The sequence below is a fragment of the Anastrepha obliqua genome, chromosome 4, assembly GCF_027943255.1.
Source record: "Anastrepha obliqua isolate idAnaObli1 chromosome 4, idAnaObli1_1.0, whole genome shotgun sequence".
Lineage (NCBI taxonomy): Eukaryota > Metazoa > Arthropoda > Insecta > Diptera > Tephritidae > Anastrepha > Anastrepha obliqua.
In genome coordinates this window covers 39,436,819-39,455,445 of record NC_072895.1, presented here as the reverse complement: position 1 = coordinate 39,455,445, position 18,627 = coordinate 39,436,819, and the positions used below count along the sequence as shown (strand labels likewise).

The 18,627-nt window shown below is 34.3% G+C and overlaps 1 protein-coding gene across 5 annotated transcripts in view; it reads left to right on the top strand.

The window, feature by feature from the left end:
* The window catches only part of LOC129243827 (acetyl-CoA carboxylase), a 37,700-nt gene that overhangs the window by 5,549 nt on the left and 13,524 nt on the right, over window positions 1-18,627 (top strand). The window contains exons 2-4 of one of the 5 annotated variants that reach the window (XM_054881159.1): window positions 10,736-11,311; window positions 11,388-11,644; window positions 15,195-15,319. In XM_054881159.1, the coding sequence (XP_054737134.1) occupies window positions 11,170-11,311; window positions 11,388-11,644; window positions 15,195-15,319 (524 nt within the window). In that variant the 5' untranslated portion in view covers window positions 10,736-11,169. Of the gene's footprint in view, window positions 1-3,928; window positions 4,105-10,735; window positions 11,312-11,387; window positions 11,645-15,194; window positions 15,320-16,539; window positions 16,842-17,154; window positions 17,754-18,627 lie in introns of those variants that run through there. The other 4 variants (XM_054881160.1, XM_054881161.1, XM_054881163.1 and 1 more) reach the window with 4 other exon arrangements.

Sequence of the window (18,627 nt, the reverse complement as noted above, 5' to 3'; positions counted from 1 at the left end):
AGGTGTTAATATTTGAATATCGATATGTGTGTACATATCTCTTACAATAAAGAAATATGATGTAAGATATGAAGGAAAATAATATACAATTAAATTTTGAGCGATTTTACAGATTTTTACAGTACAATATTTTCAAATGCATCATTTCGCGCTAAAGAATTTTATCAAGTAGAATTTTACAATACAGAATTTTAACAGCCTGGATTTTTAAAACAGAATATTCTACCGTACCTAATCCATAATATTTTGTATATGTATGTGAAAACTTCGTTATGCTTTTCACATGTACATATGTATGTACATTAGACCGTCTTACATTTCAAGAAAAAAATTTCGCCATAGACCTCCGAGTCTACAGTATTTGTGCAAGGCAATTCGAAAATTGTTTTTTTTTATGTTCTTTGGAATGAACAAGCGGTTGCATGTTTACATTTTTCGTCATGTCTTAGGCATTTTCAGTCAGATCTTTTCTCGGAGAGACTATTTTTTCAAGGTACAAGGTGACCTCACGTAGCTCGTTCTTGACTATATGAAATAAAAAGTAAAAGTAAAATCAAATAAAGATTACTTTTTAATAGAAATATTAAGTGATTAAATTTCAGTTCGATTTGAGTTGGCTTTATATCTGGTGGATGCCACGTTGAAATAAAATTTGGTCTATGCGTAGTTTATCAGTGACCGCCATGACATATTAGTTTCATTTATTACGTCTATGATTACAAAACTTACAGACTAGAGGTACAAAATGATTTCAAAGTAATAAAAGTAATTTGATTCCTGCTAGATAAAGATAGAGATCTAGTGAGGGCGAAATCAAGATTGCGACTATTAAAAAATCTCTTAATTTCATTAAGGGTTAACACCACTGTAGAAATTTCAAAAAATTGATTTTTTTTTATAAGCTTAAAAAATTCTTTGAACCTTTTAAAATACAGAACAAAAAGTTTTATACGTTACCGAAGTCTATTTCATAAATATTTTAAGCTTTTAACCAAGCGCTAGTGACTGCTACCTAACGACTTCTCCAAATTTCCAAACTTTAAACGCGTTTTTCTCAAAACACGTTTTCTGAAATTGGCATGCAGCATAACTCAAACAATTTTAAATATTTTTAATCAGGTTTTTCACTACGTCTGTAAAATAACCTTCTTAAGAGAAGAGCGTAGGGGATTTTCGATAGATTAATTTAAACGATTGTTATAATTATTTAAGTGCCGTTTTTTTAGTCCAAAATAGAGTTTTTTCCTTCAAATGTTTGCTAATTCCACAAAAATAAATATTTTTTAAATCCCCTACGTGTTTCTCTAGCTATTCTTATCTAGATTAAGAAAAAAAATGTTTCTTTCTTCCAAATTAAAATTTGCACCCTCTGTGCTGCGTGCCGCGGAGCTCCTTCAAGAGAAACCACATTACAAAAATGTCTCCAATGCCGCCATTTTGTAAAATTTTTCGATCAAACTTTGTAGTTTTGTATTTTAGTATATAAGTAATAACTTCCCAAATCAGAGTGATTGTTTCCCCTTTCCTTCTATACAAAAAAATTCTTTAAAAATCGTGTTTATTTTACGCGTGTACAGTGGTGTTACCCCTTAAGAGCCCTAGTAATAACTGCATAATTTAAATAATTTGATTTAAAAACTTTAACATGCAAATGTAACTCAAAACGCAAAGCCCTTTAGTTAATATTGAAATTATATATTCAAGTAGATCTGGACAATCAATGATATCACAGACAATGTGAATTACATAAACAGAACGGTCGGTGTTTTGACAATGGCATAAAGGAGCTGTGAAAATAATTAAATTTAGCAAAGTGCAAGCTTTAGCAAGGTTTCTCCCCTATTCTAGCCTGGTGATGCGATTATTTGTTTTGAATATTGTAAGGCTTCCAGCTGGTCTTGCGTGAAGAACTGTAAACATGGCGACTCAATCAATTTAAATTTGGTCCAATCAATCATATTGAAGTATGAATCAGACTCGGAGTTTATGAAATAATTTACTTGTAGACCTAACATGTGAAGAATATTTCCCGTTGTTTTTCTGCGAGATGTTGCGATCTTCGTAAACCCATTTGACCGTACTATGGAATCTGGGGCCGTTGTAATCGGTAACGGACGGTGTGTTGGACGTCTTCCGCCAACTGAAGAATCTATGATAAATTTTTGAAGATGTCCCGACTTCCGTGAATTGCTAGTGGTTGGATTTTCACAAGAAACCAGATTGGCGCATAAAGTTTTACAACAAAGTGAGAAAGTTTCTTCAATGTCATCAAGGATTGCGCCCACGTTACATAATAGCGGAGGATTCTCGCATAGCATTCTCCTGAATGAACAGTTCGGCACTGTTATACAATTAAATAACTAGTCGAATATTCCAGACTTCTATGTCTACCACTGGAATGCGTTTGAAATTTAGTTTGACGTGATGAAATCTAAAACCTACCGAAATTAGGATGATAAGAACTCTAATATGAGTTAGAACGGGGTGCTTGAGTTCAATGAACTTTGAAACAAAACATATTGTTTCCTTAAGACAAAAACATCGATATATCTCACTTTATGGTACGACTGTAAATAGCGTAGATATAGCGTTCTCACGACAGTCGGTTTTACGTAACCAGAACGACCTGGATTTATAGTCGGACAATAGGCACTCTAGAAAGTAACACTCTAGAAGGCTCTCATCATGTCCGTCCTAACGTATGGCACAGAAGCTTGGACGATGACAATATCCGATGAGGCGCTCCTTGGAGTGTTTGAAAGAAAGACCTTTACGATGAAATGGACATGGCGCAGCGAATAAAGATCTAGCGGCTCCGTTGGCTGGGTCATGTCGTTTGAATGAAAGTATTCGATGCTGTACCAGCTGGGGGTAGCAGAGGAAGAGGAAGATCTCCTCTGCGTTGGAAAGATCACGCGGTGAAGGACTTTGCTTCACTTGGTGTGCCCAACTGGCGCCAGTTAAAGCAAGAAAGAAATGACTGGCGTGCTTTGTCAAACTCGACCAAAATCGCGTAAGTGGTTATCGCGCCAATCAAGAAGAATAAAAAGGACTGTCACTCCAGCAGTATTGCTCGACCATGTATGAGGAATGTTTATGCTATTACATCAAGAACCGAAGATATGGCGAAAAATGTAAAAAGCCGATCCCTGTATTCGAAATGCTTCCACAGGAAAAGTTTAATGATTTTTGGCGAGCTTTAATTTACTGGCATTTGGGTGGTTGTACGGGTAGGCGCCAAAACGGGGTACTTGAGTCTACTGACCTTTGCAACGAAAAAATGATGAAGATGTAATGAAAAATGTAAAAAGGCAACTCGGCAACGTTCGGCAAAAAACACAAATTGTCGACATTGTCGTGAAAATTGTCTTTCAAAAATACGGTCTAATGTAGGTATGTATGTACATAGAAGTTTGTATGTATTTTTTAATTTTGATTTGTGTAATGTAAAGCAGGCGTACATACATATGTATGTATGCATAATACATAATCTTAGAATATGAAAGAAGAGAACATTTAGGTATTTGAACAAATGTCAAAGATTCCTAAATTTCCACACGATAAGCAACATTTCGCACGCTTTTCGTCTGTCTCCCCATGAATAAGCGGATGCAATCGTATGTTTACATATTTATGCACATACATTTGTGCATGTATGTAAGTACCTACATATACAATATAATTTTATAAAAATATAATCTTAGCGTTTATGCAAAAATATACATATTTATGTATGTATACATATTTATATAAATACATAAGTACATAAGTGCGTCGGTTTGTATATGAACGGTAACGAAACGGTGGCTTAGTCGAGCGTTTGGCACAGCGCCGCGTAGCTAAGCACCTCACGGCAATCAAATCCAATCAATTTCCATTTCCAAGCAGTAGGTCAAGCATATGTGATAACGTTGTTGAATGGCGAATTTCAAGTTTCAGTCACCGCTCGACCGCCAACCACTCAAGAAGTTCACAAAAATTTCGTTAACCACACACACTCGCACGCACACAGCTATTCATACAAGCGATCGTGTATGGGAAATGTGCTTTCACTCAGGAATAGTCGGCTTCTAAAAACGCTGCGAGTTTTGCTTAATTGGAAATGTGCGTATTAAAATTGAGTTTAAGTGATATTTGGAAAGCAAAATACATGAAATTCATATATAAATATAATTTATTGAATTATTTTGTGAAATATTTGCGACGAGGCCAGTGGCAAAATAGGTTGTAAAGACTGTAGTAAATATACAGTTGTGTATTCACTAAAGTGCATCGTCGCCTAAAAATTAAATGCAAATGATTTGATTGTGGTAACGGTATTATCTTCTTAAAGTTGCAAAGGACTAGCAAGTATTCTACAAGGAAAATGTTTAACGTTCAAATCATAATATAGTTGCGCAAACAAACCTGGCAGCTGGTTTGTATCGAGGTTCCAAGGCAGACCCAGGTCCGACGTATGTTCTAATTTTTTATTTTAATTCGATATACTTATTTATTTCGACAAATAAAGTCTAAGAAAGAAGTCAGACGAGCAAATGTCGTGATCCCCGAAATAGCAGCTATGACTGCTATACCTTTGGCCATGAGTTCGTAAATTCTTATTAATATTTAAATGAGAACGTAATAATAAAACAAAAACATTTTTTTTCGCTTATTCTAAAATTGATAACGGTTAAAAAATGGTATCTCCACAACTATTGACGTACAAAACTGTTATTTGTTGTATACATAGGTATGTGTGTGTGTGTATGGACATATGTGCATGCATAGTTACGTATATTGGCCTTCTGGAAAACTTAAACTATGGGTCAGTTTTCATATAAAACAAGAATGTTTGAATGCCTGGAAAGTGATCTGAAAACTATTAATAATAGTACTTCAAAAATGGCAATTCGTATAAAGATAAAGAAAAATCAAACATACCGATACAATTCTTCAACATGCCTGATTTTTTCATTGTTAAAAAATTATAACTTCACAACACCTTGTGAATTGCGCAATCAATTAATTTTTGGTTTTGCTTTAAACGTAATAAAAGTAATCCCATATACAAGTTTGGAGATTAAAAAATAAAATAAATAATTGGGGCGTACATTTCTGTTAGGTGTCTACAGTTTTAAGCCGACTCCGAATGGCAAATGGTTTTTATGAGGTGCTTTTTCTTGGCAGAAATACACTCGGAGATTTGCTATTTGCTGCCTATAAAATAGGATATAGGATAGGGTATAGTAGGAGAAACTCGGCCAAACACCTAATGAAGGATGTGTGCTAGGTGAACGTTAGATGTTTATTATTATTGCTATTATTATTGTTATTGCTTTTACTTTTATTAATCCTTTCTATTTACACTGCAACTTTTATGAACACATATGTGTATATGCTTTACTACATAGTTTCATGCCTATGTAAATATGTATGTGTATAACAATATTTCTTGACATGTCCATACCTTAAATTTTAGTTATATTCGATTCAAATAGCAAAAATCATACATATGTATGTGTGTTATCGCAGAAGAAACGATTAAGAATAGTAAAACCAATACAAAACTTTAACATGCACGTTTTTTTGCAAATCAATTCATGCATACACATTCATGTATTATGTAGGTCGACAGATTTCCAAAAATTACTCATACGACCGGTCAGACTTTAATTGTGATCAGCTGCCGTTACCTTTATTTCGCCAATTCAAAAGAATTTTAATTGATCACCTTTATTTATTTCTTCATAAAGAAAACAATATAATAAAAAATTGAGTGTTATAAATAAATAATAAATTTAATGAACCAAAAATATTGAACCATTGGCTTACAATTCATTCCAAAAAAATTTTTTGCCGGGCATATTTTCTACAAAATAAAGTGAATTTGAGCATTGTATTCTAAAATTATTTATTTTAAAACATTTGTAAGCTTGAACCCACATTGACTTCAGAAAAATAGGACTCAGCAAAGTCACTTCAAATACATATACATTCATCCATACACACGTATTTAATCTCAAAACGCAACTTATTAGTAAAACTCATAAATTATTAAAATAAAACTCTTAAAAAATATTTGCTGATTTATAAACGTAACGCTTATAAACCCATTAAAGGTGAACCGTGTTTTCGAGATTAATTATTTTGCTAAGCCAAGCATGTAATGAACTTAACGCGAACGCCAATTCATTATCAATAACATTTTGAAGGGTATACCAATGTTAGATTAAATTGAAGAAAAAAAATGTTTTGCGATAACCAAATGAAAATTTCCAAGCAAGTGTGAGAGAAATGTGTACGTATGTACATATATACATACTTATGCACTTTCGATGTATAAGCACTAAGGATGTGAATTTTCGGGATTTCACTGGTCCTGGGATATTAGGAATCTAATTTTGATTTCCCGGGTTCCCGATATTGTTCCGAGACTAAACGAAGTAGAGACTTATGCATTCAAAATATTAATATATTCTTAATAATATATGAGCGAATTACTTTGTGAAATTGAATAACTCTTTGTTTTTAGTTATGATTAAAGTGTGATCTTAAAAAAAAAAGCATTGAGCGATTTATGGTATGCTCCAAGCATTTAAATAAAATTTGAAATAAAATATTAAATAAAATGTTTTCCATGAAAGATCAGGAATTATTTATTGATCCAAAAAACCACTAAAGAAAAGTGAGTTGGTTTGTCAGATTTGTGTGCTTGTAGATTAATATCATGAGTCAAAAGCAATAATAATAACATAAAAGCCTAAGTCGAAAAATAGTTTTTCGAGGAAATTTACTTTACATACATACATGTTTATTCACTACACGAAAGGTATTTGCAAGGAGGTGGGGATTTTCGTAAATACATACGCCAGCTGTTTTGTTAGTAAAATAGCGTAGGATAAATAAACCCAATTCTTTCTTAAGCTTTTGTTGTTGTTGTAACAGTACAAAACATTCCCTATTATAGTTATGGGGAAATGCTATTGGAGTGACAGTCCTCGGATATAAATCTGCTTCGTTCTCTTAACGTAGAACCGACCGTCGTAGAAACTTTCTTATTTTGACGAAACTTTCTTAAATTGATTTAGACGCTTATTGCTTGTGATCACATATGCATTTGTATGTACTTATACATACATACATACGACTTGATATGAGACAACATAAAAACACAATGTAGACCCAGATGCATGACTTTTGTTTTCCTTATTTTTGTGTTCCTTATCAGCTACATAGCTGTAATTTTTGTCTAGTTTGTGAAGCATCTTGATGATTTATGTTATGTAATAGTGGTCGTACTGTGTACGTGTAAATTTAATTTTTTATTGCATTTTAGTTCTTATATAAATTGTTTTCTTTCTTGTATTTCATTTTATCAAGTTTTTTTTTTATTTCTCTTATTTTTTGTCTTTATAATAATTGGCGCAAAGTTTACTTTCATTTAATTTTAAGTATTTACTACTTAACTGAAATCAGCTGCACCATTGTGTTTTTAATGATTTGAAAAAATGCATACTAATGATGTAGACATTGACCTGGCTGGCAAAAACTTTTGTATATACAAAACAACTACACCTATGGAGATTCGTACATACTTTTGTATGCTTGGAAGCTTGCGGTCAGTTTGACCGTTGATCGCTTAGCCTATACTTTGTGTGTGTGGTTTTTTTGTTTTTGCTGCTCGTCTGTCCGTTTGTCGGCTTATTCGCTTGAATGCATTAACATGTGTTTAACATTTTGCCTTTTAAAGCTATCAATATCTTTTACATGTCTACATTCCAGTCGTGCATAAAGTGGAATCGCGCTAATTCGTAATCCAAGGGATGTCAAAAATATTACGGGTTATCGCGATTTACGGCGGCCGCCGTAGCCGAATTGGTTGGCGCGCGACTACCATTCAGAAAACGGAGCTCAAATTACCGTGAAACACCAAAATGAAGAAAAAGTTTTTTTTCTAATAGCGGTCGCCCCTCGACAGGCAATGGCATATCTTCGAGTGTATTTCTGCCATGAAAAAGTTCCTAATAAAAAATATCTGTCGTTCGGAGTCGGCTTGAAACTGTAGGCCCCTTCATTTGTGGAACAGAATCGAGACGCACGCCACAAATAGGAGGAGGAGCTCGGCGAAACACCCAAAAAGAGCGCCAATTATATGCATGTGTATATATGTACATAGATGTACATATATATAAATATATCGCGATTTACGAGCAAGCGAAATAACGGATTATGAAGCATTTATACAAAACCACCAAAGGCAAAAGTAACGGGTAAAATGGATTTTTAATTTTTTACTATTTCGTCAATTACGTGTTATAGACCAATATGAATAAATAATAGAAGTTATAGAGCATTTTTGTTAGACACGAACAACTAGAAAAATATTAACGAAAAATATTAACCAAATTACATAAAGTTTGTGCGAGTTAACCAAGGGACCGAACTTTGCTACCAACTATAGCGATTTTCCACTCATCGAGCTGGCGATTTATCGCGATTACACTGTATTTAGGCATATATACAAATGCACATATAAATGTATGTTTTTTTTGCATTCGACACTTTACTTGCACATTTACTCACCCATTATACAGCCATGGTCATATAAATAGCACATTTAGACTTTGAAAGCAAAGAGTTGAATATGTTTTTAAATAATTATTTTTTATTAGGGGAAAAAAAGCAACATAAAAATAAAAAACTTATTTAATTCCACTTTAAAACAAAAAAATGGTCAAAAAGAATTTCAGTTCTGATTTAATTTACGAGAACGTTGGTAACTCATGAAACCTTCCGGACACATAAATAGCACATCCTAAAAAATTCCAATTAAAAGCAAACAAATCAGATAGTTAAGTAATAATATTGTTTTGCCAGATTAGTATTTTGTACTATATCCACCGTTTGTGGCATCTTTCCTTTGGAATCGAGTACCAAGCCTCCTCAACTGCGGCCCACAAATCATCAACATTTTTAAAATTTTTGTTACTGAATTTGACCTTAACGTCATTCTACAAATTTTCTACTGGATTGACATCAGGGCTCTGCCCCGTCCAATCAGAACATTAATTGTTTCTCCTCTGAGACATTGCTTCACTGTCTTTGCAGTAAGCTTTGGATCATTGTCCTGCATAAATGTCCAATTTAGTGGTATAAGTGGTTTAAGTGTATTAAACACAAATGGCTCCATTTTATTCTGGAGTATATCCAGATACTGAAATTTATTCATTTTACCAACCACGCGAACAATCGGACCAACACCATGCCAGGAAAAAGCTAGCAAGACCATGATCCTTCCACCGCCGTGTTTAATCGTCTTTTTTCTGAACCTAGGATTTAGCGCTTGGTGTTTAGGACGCCGTACAATAGTTTTCCCATCTGGTCTCATCCTATTTATTTTTGTTTCGTCGATCCAAAGTACGTTTTTCCAGAACTGAATAGATTTGTCTTTGAGGGCTTTTGCAAAGGTAAGTCGGTGTTTGATATGTCTTTTTGAGAGGAGTGGGTTTTTTCTGCTTATACGGCCAAATAGCTGGGCTTCGTTAAGTCGCCTTCCTACAAGCTTTCTGGACACCTGTAGATCAGATTCTTGGTTTATTTCAAGCATTATTTGCCGTGCCGACTTAAAAGGATCTGCTTTGCTCTTACGTATTATAGCTCCATCCACATTAACATCAGTTTTTCGTGGCTTTGGTTTTCTTACCGATTTTTTGCTTATATAGGATGAATCTTTCTTAACTAAATTTAGAGCATTATAAACCATTTTCCGAGAGCACATCATTATTTCAGCTATTTCTGCATAGCTATTTCCGTGTTGACTCATACGGTATATACATAAGAGCTCTTTTCCCCGCGTGCAATGTTTTCCACGTCCCATTTTTATTAATTATTTTAAAATTTTATTTAAGAAACAAAAAATTATACTAAAAATCGCTGAAACAATATTGAAATTTTACTTTCCGCTTCACAAGTTAAAATGTGCTATTTTTATGTCCACTTCAAAACAGCAATAAGCGTAAATAAAATAGAATGCAAAAAATTCCATAAAAAAAACGGTAAATTCCTCGCATAAATGTAAGCTTATATATATATATAATTGGCGCGTACACCCTTTTTGGGTGTTTGGCCGAGCTCCTCCTCCTATTTGTGGTGTGCGTCTTGATGTTGTTCCACAAATGGAGGGACCTACAGCTTTAAGCCGACTCCGAACGGCAGATATTTTTATGAGCTTTATCATGGCAGAAATGCACTCGGAGATTTGCCATTGCCTGCCGAGGGGCGACCGAGAATGTAATAACGGTAATAAATGTATACAAACAAATTTTTTTGATCAAAGCAGAGTTCGTACTAAAAACTTAACTTAACATATTTGGTAAGGTTTACATTTGTGCTATTTATCTGTTCATGGCTGTATATGTACCTTTGCTTTTTTGCGAGATACTTTCAATGACTTCCTCTGAAAACGAGAAGTAATTAAATGTTAAAATTGTTAGTCTTGCCATTTACAAATATTATTTAAATTGCTCGTCTTTTAGCGCAAACGAGCATTGCATGTTTATAAGCGTTCGCATTTTTCTTTGTGCCTTTGTAATTTGACTTGTTCGTCGTAGCATTCATATTACTAGTATTTACCCATTAAGACGCATTTCATACGTACACAAAAATCAAACAACAAAATAAAAGCGCAACACAAACAAATGTCACTCACTGAAACGCATTGGCTGATACTACAGCAATACTCCTTCGATTCTAGCTGCAAGCGTTGAGTAATTCAATAAGCACACATTAAACAGCCGTATAGAGAATAAATGCGTAAACACCTAACGTATGCACATGCATAAATATCTACATATGCAATATGCATAAGCACTCATACGTCCTTATGGTAGTAAACACTTGAAGCTCCAAACGCTGCTAACAATTTTCAATTTTAACTCGCACTCGTCGCCGTCATCGTCAGCAACTACTTTCATGTGGTGTGAAACGGTCACGCATCTTAATGTCAGCTTCAGCTTCGTTCACATCACTAACTTCATTAAGACGTAAAATAATAATAACAATAAGCAACATCTACGAACTATATCAAGTACAGTACAATATACAAACATATGTATGTATGTATGTATGAACGTAAATCGACGAAAACGCAAAATTATTAAAACGCACAAACACAATTCACCTTAACCGATGTTCATCTTCATCATCGTATTACTGGCAACATTGTCTATTGCCACCATAATCGTTTTGTCGGTGGTTGGCCGCTTGGACAGCGGTAATCGTAATCGTTCGAATGAACACAACACAGACTGCGAGCAGCATAACGTACAAAGTACCTATATTTCATAACATATTTGTCTGGAAAGTGCAATTGATTTAATTTGAATATATTTTGTCTTGCTTTGCAGATAACAAAACATCGGGTGAGCCGCTAAAGGAACCGTCACAGATCGCCAGCAACAATAGTGGGGATTGTGGGAGCCGTATTAAAAAAGTACAATTTTCGAATGAGAATATCACAATAGAGAATCATCACAATAACGTTGACGGCAGTGGTCAGCTACACAATACGCATTGTAATAAGAGTAATCATAGTGACATCAGCATCAGCAAAAACGAAATCAGCATGAGTAACGATACTTCTGCTGAACGTCCCAGCTTCCTGGTAAGTGGTGAATTACGCGTGTGTGGACTGGTGTGTGACAAGTTCGAAACCCCGGAACAAAACAACAAATAAAGAAAAAGTTTTTTTTTAATATCGTTCACTCCTTGATAGACAATGGCACAACTCGAAGTGGAACGATCTGCCGTTTGATTGCAGCGTAAAACTGTAGGTCCCTCCATTTGTGGAAAACATCAAGACACACACCACAAATTAGAAGATGAATTCGGCCCAAAAAAGCTGTAGGGGTCAATTATATTGCATATATCCATATATACTAAGTACTAAAGAAGTATATATGTAATAATTTTGTGTAGCAGTTATGAGTAGAGTATAGTGATTTTGTGACCATGTAATCAATATACAACTATGAAGTGGTAAACTTTTCAAATAGACAATACCTAAACGCAAAGGTTTACATTTATATCATGGGAAATTCCACAAACGAGCAAATTTTTGCTATTATTAAAAAATTCTACCAAAATTCTGTATCTGTGGACACAACTTGTCGTTTAAGTCGGTCATTATGATGTCCTCACCAGCTGGGCTATACGCCCTATAGATAGTGTATGAAATCGAGTCATATATATAGTAAGTATATGGAATATTTCTGTTACAGTGAGCCAACGCACTAATCGAAATATATAAATACCACAGCTTCAGTTCAAAATAAACCAAATCAGTCTTAGTTCACTTTTAACAAATTTTGTGTAAAGAGGCTTGCAGCCTTAAAAAATAAAACTAATACAAGAAATAAAGTTTTTTTCTTTGTGGTGGTTGTTGTAACATCAGAAATTTGCTAGAGAGACAATAAATATACCATCAATGAAGAGCTTAAAAGCGAAGAACTAAGGCTAAGAGATACAAACCTACACCAAACTATGGGGCTACGCCAGGCTAAGTCCTTATTGTAAGAGTACAATTAAAAGATATTTATGCAAAGGCACAGACACTAAATCCAACCCAGCTCCATTTTATGTTTATTTATTGAACTGGTTTTGAATGATGTTTTGTGAGCAGGAAAGACCTGCAAACCTTCAATTATTTTATTCTTTTCTAACATGGAAAACGTGCCCCATATTTGTTTGGTGAATGCTGCTGAAGTGGCAGTAATTGGCCGAATATTAATTGGGATCGTTCCAGGAACGTAGAACCGACTGTTGTGGTAATGGTTATTTATCATTTGAACTGCTTAGACTTCCCCGATTGAGCTCTACAAAAGTTATGCTCTATCCGTATTGAAAATTTCTATATTTTTTAATGCTTTTAACAATGTCCTTAGCAATATAAAGCTGAAACAGTTTGTCTCCCAACACAGTAAGCCATATATTCAATACCATTTACTTATTCGGTGTTCCTTCGCCATCAACCGATTTTTATTTGGAAATAGTATTTAAATCACAATAGACCATATCATACGTCGCGATATACTGTGCTCAATTTTACACTCAAAACTACTTCACGAACCCAGTTTCATTTTCCCGATTCAGAACTTTTTGCTCACCCAAGTAGACTATAAAAGTAAAAGGAAAATTCTTGTTTAACAGAGCCTCGACATGGAGACGGCATTGCTTTCAAAATAAATATTGCTTGTAAAATAATCTAACTAAATTTCTATATGCTGTTTACATATGTATGTATGTTGATTATTCAGTTGAATATTCATATCTTTACTTTGTTCCAAAGTGTTGCGCCTAAGTTGTTCGCATAAAAGGAATTCATTAAATTTTAATTGAAAATGGAAAAATCAAAAAAAAACACGGACGAACTGTATCGCTCTGCTTTTCAACCTGAATTGGTATGCAAAACAGGCCGTGTAAATCATTCCATATATATTCTTACCTAGTAATGTATTTCATTAAAATTGGTTATGCCATGTTGTTTGGGCGAAGAAGCATGGCGTATGAGTAACAAAAAGTATTGCCCCTTAATCAAGGGGCGTTTTTGTTATTTCACAGCGCTGTTGCCTCGACTTGAAAAGTTAAGGAGATTGTGAATAAAAACAAACTAAATACAAGATTGCTTTAAAAAAAGATAATTATCATAAGATCATAATTTTGCTTAAATACTTAACTGGTATATAAGCAAGTCGTATTGTACCCATTGTGAGCAAATGCGGCACCCACTTTGAACAGAGCTTTCTCATGGTCAAATGCTCATGCAATATAAAGCCGTTCTTTTGATATCTTTACGATATCAGCTAACTCACGCAACTTCAGTTTTCATTCATTCCAAACGATTTTGTGGATTTTTTTGATGATTTCTGGTGTTATCGCCTCATTTGGACGTCCACTTTGTTGGGCATCGTCGGTGTATCACGCTTAATGAATAGAATATCATGAAATTTTAACAGCTGTCTTTTTAAGGTTAGTACTAACTAAAAAAGATGTGAATGCAATAGAACTAGTGTCATCTATGTGTTAGGCCCGAGAATTTTCACCCCATGTGTTATAGACTTTTCTCAAACACGTTCCGTTTGATGACAGAGATATATGCGTTAATATATTTAAATACCCTTTTTGCAATTTTTTGTCTCTATATGGCAACCTAACCAATTTTTTTAATCTTCTACATTGAATATTTTAATACATTACCGTTAATACAGCTCGTTTAACTAATTTTTTTTTTTTTTTAACTTAATCTGGCAACACCATGTTCCCAAGTTGTTTCCTTACAAACCGTCCACAGCCAGAAAGAAGCAAACTAAAAAAGAATTAAGCAAATCTATTGAGCCGTTCGTGGGTGATACATTTACACAAAAAACAGCAATTAATTTATATATTATATATATATGTGTATGTATATAGATTTCTCTAATAAATATATTTTGTGTTTACTTGTTTACCCAATAAATAAGGTATTATTTCAAAGTACGACATTTTTTTCTTATCTAAGAAAATGCACAATACTGTCAATAAAAAGTTTTTATAATTCAGCGTGAATTTTGGGCGATTTTAAATTGGTACAATATATCGTCCCCTTAGTATAACAATAGCCTATGTGCTCATAGGCTATTATTTTTTTATTGAATTTTTGGATTCTACATCGTCGATTTTATATGTGGTCAAAATTTTGTCAAATTCTAGTTCCACAAAGTGGGTCAAAACGTCAGTCAAAAAATAATAAATATTTACAGACATAACGAGATTTCAGTGAGAGCTACTTTCGACAAAAAGTTTGAAATTTATTTTCTCAAAACATCAAAAAATGTATAGGCTATTTTAATACTAAGGAGACGATATATTCTTGCTGTTCCACAGTTTTACGCCGCCTCTGAAAGCAAATGAGATGCTTCTTCACGACAGAAGTACATTCGGAGGTTTGTGGTGGCCTTTCGAGGGTTGACTGCTATTAGAATTAACCTTTTCTCTCATATGATATTTCACGCCCACTATGGGTTTCGAACCTGGGTGCCACCGAATGCAAGTTACGCCTAAACCCATTCGGCTAGATCGGCCGACGAATATGTTTGTGTACTTATTCACGCACGTCTTATATACATTTAATATAAGTTGTTTATTACAATTTCATTAACTTTTATAATTCATTCTAGGTTGGAGATGAAATCGATGCCAATGGACAGGATGAGGTCAGTGAAGCTGGCGATGAATTCCCACAGAAGATGCAACATGAAAATCGCCCACAGATCGACTTAATGGAACGTCGTAAACGTTTGAGGTATGTACAATTTTTTTTAGTACAAGTTAAAGCAATTGAAATAGTAATGAGGAACGGGTGGTACGATTTACGGAGGATTCCGCAATTTTTATTTCTGTTTGAATGACAAACTTTCGTAAAATTCTGAGTCATGAATACATATGTATATGGGATAAAAATGGGTTCTGCCATTGAGTACTTACATAAAACTGTAACTGATGTATTAAAGATGTAATCAAAGCACGACCTGCGTGATTTGCAGGATTTCCGAAAAAAGATCGAAAACGATCACGTATGGACTTATACTCTCTGAGAAGTGAGCTTATTGCCCAATAGGAAGACATGGAGGAGTTGTACGAATTACAAAAAGGAAGAAACGGTTATTCAACACCATTATGCAATTTTCCTGCGCCGTGTAAAATGTTCCTTTTTTCTGATCGGCCTAAATCAAATGGCGGATGTCGAATTGGAGGGTCTGCAAGGGATGAAATGAATTTATCTTATTATCTCCTCTCTTCTTGCCTAATACAAATGATGGTGTTTGTGTTAATTGTTAAGTGAACTTATTTCTCTTAACACACTTGTCCAAACAATGCATGTAAAAATATTTTCTCTAAAACATAATTAAAAATGCAAGTAAAATTTTGTGCCATTATAGATATGCAACGGGCTGTAGCCGTTCTGTCGCTTACGAGATTTTAATCAATTTGAAAATTCGAAGCAAATGCTTGTTTCTTAAGACCTTCTAACAATTGAGATATGATATTTAAAAAAAATTTTGTTTTTTAGCCAAACTGGAAATCTAATCTTGTTTTGTTCCACAACACTTACCCCTACTAATCCCAAATTTCCTCATAAATTAGTGTTTAATGCAAAGCACAGATTTTTTTACGACGCTGTTTCTATTTTTAATTAAACATTCCAAGACTTCCTCTTGTACTTCCACGCTTTCTGCCCTTTTTGACCGCAAGTATTAAATCAATTTGGCGTGCGACTGAGGCACACGTAACATATGTACCTACATATCTCATTGTTGAAAATTGATAAAAGCACATACACATGTGAAAAATAAACACATTTTAATTCTGTCAAGAGAGCACTGACGAATCTCCGTGAGAGCACATAGAAAAATATGAAAGAACATTCAGAAAGAAAGAGAATTCAATAAAAACATAAAATTGAGCCGGCAAAACAGCAATCAGTAAGAGGCTAACAGCAGAGCAACAGACACCTAATGTGGGCACAAGCAGTGGGGTATAGAGGAAATATGTGCAAGAATTGTTAGCTAACAAAAATGAATAAAATGTGTACACATTTTACGTATGTACGCTGTGTCCCCCTGCCTGCTGTCACCTGTTTCTGCTGTCAATAAATTTTTTCAGTGATTTTATTTGTTGTATTACGAGTTTACTGCCGCTCATAAAATCGCAAAATCTTAGTACTGATAATGTAAATGAACGAACGGTCGAAACGTAAACATGCGATGGATACGCTTAACAAACGGTTTCACTCGGTCAATTCCAATGCTGACGTATCGCCACAGGTGACTGCGACAAATTCTTTAAACTTGTATTTGAGCATTACGTACATATGTATGTGTTCATGTATGTACGTACATATATGCATATACATATGAAATTAGTGTGAATACTACAGCTGATTGAGGCTCACAATAATAATTGTCACCTTGCGCAGCAAAAGCACTGTGTAAAACTCAAATATTTACAATGAGAATTTTTGCTGAAACGTGCTTTAATGGTGTATATATATATGTATGTGCATACAATCGTGGATTTAACGAAATTATACACCAGTAACAACGTCGTAGATGATGGCAGTTACTCTTGGCACTTCGTGAAGTGTAGTTTGGTGTTTTATTTCCAAGTCTTCTCCTCCTATAGAATACCGGAACAGTATAATTGTGTATAGTGTGTGTTGTTCATTGACAAAACAGGACGTTAGGTGTACATACTACAAGCATATGTGCATATGTATATACGCGTATACATACATACATATATTGCGACATAACTGGAAAAAGTTTCAAAGTGAAAATTATAATAAATAATTTTTTTCTGTGTGAATTGTAATTGTTGCGGTGTATTGAATAAGTTCGTATGATCTTACTTTTAACTTGAATGTTATATGCATTCTTAAAGTGGCTATTCGAAATGCTTAAACCAACACGACGATTTACCATCGGCGAGCCCGCCGAGGAGGAGACCAACTCAGAGATATCTGAGCTAGTTCCCGTTGTAATTGTAAATGATGAACACAATGAAGTGGAGCAAAAACTTCCTGACACCGAAATTGGATGCGATTCGGCCAATGACGTCGTCAACAATAATAATAATGATATTAAGCTGTGCTGCAAATTAGCTCAGACGAATTTATCCTTGGCGGACAGGCCAGAGCTGGCATTGCTATCACCGTCACAAACACAGAGGACTTTAAAGTAATCAACACATAAAATTAGTTACTCATCAATTGCTTGCGTGGTGATTTTATGAGCTACATTGATGCATACACACATACATATACTCGTACACACATATGAAGATACAATTTATTACACACGAATACACTCATGAACACATATATAATACATTTAACGGTATTTCAATTGACGTCTGCCCACTATGCGTTGTGGGTTCGTTATCGGCTATTCATAGAATATTCACAAACGTTAAAGTACAACATTGTTAGCCGCTAATCGTCGTGCCGCATTTTTTATTTACATTTTCTTGGGAACGAAGAATATATGTAAATAATATAGAATTTTTGGTTTGGCGCGAGTGACGACCAAATTTTGGTTTGAATTTTATAATACGTAAGAATTCACAATTGCAAAAGATTGAAAACGAAACAAGTTTGCACGAAAAATTAATTATAATTGAGCATTTAAACCGTTAAGCAGTGAAAATATTGTTATTGGCGAAAATTCTGTGGAAATGACACCTGAATTACGCGTAAGTGTTCCGATGTCAACTAATCCTGTGATTGTTGCTTCCGAAGGTCCTACACTGTGAAGGGACTGTGTGGATTTCGGTTCGGCAATGCTATAAAACTAAAAGTGTAACATAAAATTTTTATTAACTTACTAAATCTTTATAAAATATACTTTTGGCTGAGCAATAGGCCATATAGCCCCAAAGGGGATCGAAAAATGTATACTTCATGAATAAATTGATGTTTCTTTAACGCATCCGATAATATTTTGATATAATTTTCTGTGCTGCCATCGAGGATTTCTTCCAGTTCCTGTTCTGTACAGTTCCTGAAAATTTTATATATTCAATTCAAAGCGTCGTGGGGCATAATTAGAAGAA